The sequence below is a fragment of the Amblyomma mixtum genome, unplaced genomic scaffold (genome assembly GCF_055824585.1).
Source record: "Amblyomma mixtum isolate Tamu unplaced genomic scaffold, ASM5582458v1 scaffold_173, whole genome shotgun sequence".
Taxonomy (NCBI): Eukaryota; Metazoa; Arthropoda; class Arachnida; order Ixodida; family Ixodidae; genus Amblyomma; species Amblyomma mixtum.
The window spans coordinates 10,293-14,503 of NW_028317710.1; the positions used below are offsets into that span (position 1 = coordinate 10,293).

Here is a 4,211-nt window from a genome sequence, read left to right on the forward strand (position 1 = left end):
CGATCGCGACTCGCGGCGCGGAGGAGATGGTGAACTACGCTGGCGGGTGCTATGACATCGTTATCTTTGTCTCTTAGTGCGCAGGTGTGAATTTTGACCACATCTAATTCCTCTTTATCGCCCTTTTAGTTTACCTCCGCTTTTGTGAGCATACTCGATGGTCTCCATATTATACTTCTTTGCGTGGTTCACCTTATGCTTATTGATTCGCTTTTACAGTTCTGTCAGTTTTCTGTGTCTATAGAAATCGAAGCTTTCATGCTTTCGTATTTTTTAATAGGTGTTTCGTTTACTGGTGAGCTTGCCAGTATCCTGCCTAGCTACCCTTTCGCTGTGACTATTTTGCCAAAGTTTAGCTTGTATACTAACGTCGTCCTTGCTTAAAGTTCAACATCTGTTCTCTAGCGGGATCCTGAGCTCCTCTTCTTTCCCTCGTATCCCTTACCGGACAATGTTAAAATGATCTCCGCGCACTTTCGCGTACGGACAGACACAAATAAGCATAAAGAGGGAGAAGAAGCCAACACCGGTAGACAGGACATGGTAGAGTCGGACTGTAACTCCGTAATCTTTATAATGCATTAATAAAACCCCTTTTTCTTAGCCTAAGAGGAGGAATGAGAGCAGTAGTCAGCCCACATGGGACAGTAACTGTCGCGCACATGCGCTGTCGGAGACAGCTCCGCGCATGCGCGCGGTGTTTATTACGACGCCGTGGCCGGTCGCGTTCAATTCTTGTAGCAGAGGCAGGTGAGCCGCCACTGTCCCCCGCAGTAGCCTCCACGGCGGCCGATGCTCAGGCAGTACTTGTGGCAGGATTCGTTGATTGGGCAGCCGTAACCGCGGCCTGCAAGTGCGGTGAATTCATCGGCAGGCTCACTCGAGGTAGCCATTGGTGAAGAGCTTGACGCTCTAACGAGTGATTCGTCACACACGCGATGAGGCGAAATAAGCAGTGGGAGTTTGCGACAAAAATATAAAAAATGTTCCTCGGGGGGAAAACTCAATTCTACAAGCCATCCGCTAGCTCGTCATGAATGGAGAGAGCCTGCGAAGAAGACATCCGAGAGCGTCATTTATTACGTAACTGTTGTAAGGCGCTCAATTATGAGCTGATTGCTTGCGTTCTGTGCGAGCTGGAAGGAGGCGGCTGCTGCTGACGAAGAATGAAGTCCGTGGTAGCAGCGGGTGAGAGTGAGAGAAAATTGGGAGGACGTTTAAGCTTCGACTTTAGGAGTAGAACTCGACAGCGTGTTGCAGCTCTGCCAGGCAGTCCATGAAACGCCATCGCCCATTCGGTGCGGCGCCTTGCCCGTTGGACAAATTGAAAATTGATTTTTTTCGAAGAAAGGAAATGACGCAGTAACAGTCTCACTTATCTTGGTGAACACCCGAACTTACGCAGCCCCCGATTATAGGTCGCTAGAGTTCTTCTTATTATAAGCAGCTGGTTCGAATCCCTGCCGCGAGCTAGGCTTTAGCTTAAAAGTAAGTTTATGCTGCACGAAACACTGAATCATAGGACACTATCTGGAACATTCTGCGGCAAACGGTTGGCGTGCTACCATGTTTTTACGCAGCCCCCGATTATTTCCGACACGCGGCACCGACTACTACTACTACTACGCCGACGGCTTTTCGACCGAACGAGCTGTATACGCTATACCAAAATGATATGGGAATAATAGATGCTAACGTCTGTAATGTTCCTGCGCCGCGTATGTACTCCTCTGCCGCATCTATCACGCGTCGTGCCAAAACAGGTTGAATTCAGACTAGGATTAGGGAAGCCTACCTCTCAAGAGACAGTACCGATGTTACGGGACTGATTGGCTCTGTCTTCCAGGGGGCACTGAAATATGGTTGGAGCAGCAGGTTTTGGGCGCGGCAGTCCAACTTAGCGGTTATAGCCACGAGACGTAAATCGCGAGAGTAGACAGTTAGTATGGCTTCTAGCAAACTGTTTATGAATTCAGGAGTAATTTGGTTGCGCCACAATTTTACTAAGATTTTTTTAAGTGGGCTAACTTTAACGCCAGTTACCCCAGCATTGTTTAGTGCTTTTACGTACCCGGAAATTCCGGGGAAGCTCATTTTTCAACGGGAAGTTATTTATGAACGCAGTTTTTTTTGCATGTTGCAAAATTGCACAATAATAATCAATATATCTGCACATCCCTCCTAGCGGCGCTTGTAGTTTTCTGCTATCTATTATAAAAACTCATGTTCTTGGTTTTCTATGGCAGTCTTAACTACTGGGTGCAAGTGCAAGACAAACTTTAAGATCAAGACTTTGCTACGCATCGTACGGTTAGACTATTCCCATCAATAAGTTCGTAGCACTATCTTAGAACATTCTATAGTTTCCTCTCGATTAAAAATGATGTCCAAGGAAGCTCTATTTGAGCAGGGTTCTGCTGGAACGATTCGGCATTTGCAGACATCATCTTTCAGTTGGCAAACTTTATCGGGGGAATTCTCGCTTATGTGCACGACCGGACCTTCAAGTGATGATAACGAAATTTTTGAGTTCAGATGAAAAAATAATTCGTTCTCGAAACGCAGTGAGTCTCCTTGAGGCGTTGCTAGTGTTGCTTTCGACCCTGCTGAGTTGAAGTTAGCCTAGGCAGGCGAGATTTGTACCGAGAATGTTTACCTTTAAGGTCGAATAACAACGGACGTGCTTAGGAACTACCAGGAAAGTGCGAAGTGCAGAATCACTTGTTTAGAAATGCTGCTTTACGAATTCTTGTATAGAGGCTGGACATGCGTTGCCTGCTGGTTCCAAGCGCAATGCTGATCATCACGCTGGTATCACTTCCGCGCCTCAACTTCTGTCAACGTTCTTATAACGGCAACCGACACAACATGGATTTGAGAACTGCCAGTGAGCCCCTTCTGCGGGATTCCTGTGCTGCATAAGTTGGTATACTGTGCTCTACTGCACTTACGGACTCGCAGGTGAGGCTCTTGGCTCCCCTTCTTCTCGGCTCCAGAGGCTAGGGCCAGGAGAACTGCGCGAAGGACATGCGCAGTTAGCACAGTGCGGCAGGAATCATTCTAAAAGCAATAAACATGCATTTTTAAAGAACAGGCGACAATTTCGGACCCACCTAAGCCACAGGAAGGCTTGTAAGGCAATGCTCAGCAGATGACAACAAGACTTGAAAAAAAAAAGAAAGAAGCGAAGCTTTTAAAAGTACAAAAGAGATTAGCGTGGTATACTTTGCACTCAGGAGTATAAGGACTGGAACAGTTTTGAAACGGACAGTTTTACTTTTTTGAGGCTGCTATGCAAATACATTTCATCAGGAACCTTGTTAGGAATTAGTGGAACACAGGAGGGGTGGAGTTAGGGGCATGTTTAACATATCTAGTCCGGACATGTGGCGATAGAAAACATTCGCATGGTCGGAGGTGACAGGCAGATGAATAAGGGCTATTCTTTACGCCATATCTATTCTGTTACAACATTTTCAGCAAGTATTATTCTGAAGGTAGGCAAATTTAGTTGCGAGGAGTTTCAAGTCCTTACACATCCCAGCCAAATCCTGAAATTCCGTACACAGTCCTTAAGGTCCAAAAAATTACAACTTGAAGCATTATAGAACTGAGCAGTTTGCGAGCATGGTTCACTGGAGAGAGAAGCCTGAGTCCACAAATTATGCCCCTCACGCCATTTTCCCCGGCAGGCTTGTTAGTTAAGATCGCGCGCAACTTCGACCGGAAAACAGGTAGAAAGCCTTTCTGTAGGCCTACAGATAGAGAACTTCAGAAAATAACAGCTGCAACCGCATAAGGGCGCAATGCGCGTAACGTCAAGAATGCAAAAACCGTCTCAGAAATCAGAATAACACAGCTGAAAACATTGGACGCATATGCAGCTCAGAGAGAGAAAGAGAGAGAGAGAAACTCTTTAATGAAATACAGAGAATTTAGCTGGCATGCTACTCTGGGAGGGGAAGAGATTCAAAGTGCCACAAAGGTAATATATTAAAGAGCTACGAAGTAAACAAGACTGATACTGTTATTTACTTGTCGCGGTGACGCCCGCAAAGGCTGATTCAAAGGTGCCGCTAATAAAATTAATAAATCCATGGCAAGGAAAGCGCTGCAAGTGTCCTCACCGGCCAGCAGTCCGAGCACGAAGAGAACGGAGAAGAACCTCATCTTGCGCTGGCTTTGACACCTGTGGATGCAAGTGAAGACGG

The 4,211-nt window shown here is 46.4% G+C and overlaps 1 protein-coding gene across 1 annotated transcript; it reads right to left on the minus strand.

Annotated features, from left to right (window-relative positions):
* Window positions 1-638: 638 nt before the first annotated feature.
* On the minus strand, window positions 639-4,193 carry LOC149324777 (4 kDa defensin-like). The gene is made up of 3 exons (XM_089565271.1): window positions 4,128-4,193; window positions 2,952-3,014; window positions 639-847 (listed from the first exon to the last, which is right to left on the minus strand). Exons 1-3 carry the CDS (start codon window positions 4,168-4,170, stop codon window positions 729-731), a joined length of 225 nt encoding a protein of 74 aa, XP_089421397.1. The 5' UTR covers window positions 4,171-4,193; the 3' UTR covers window positions 639-728.
* Between the last annotated feature and the right edge of the window lie 18 nt (window positions 4,194-4,211).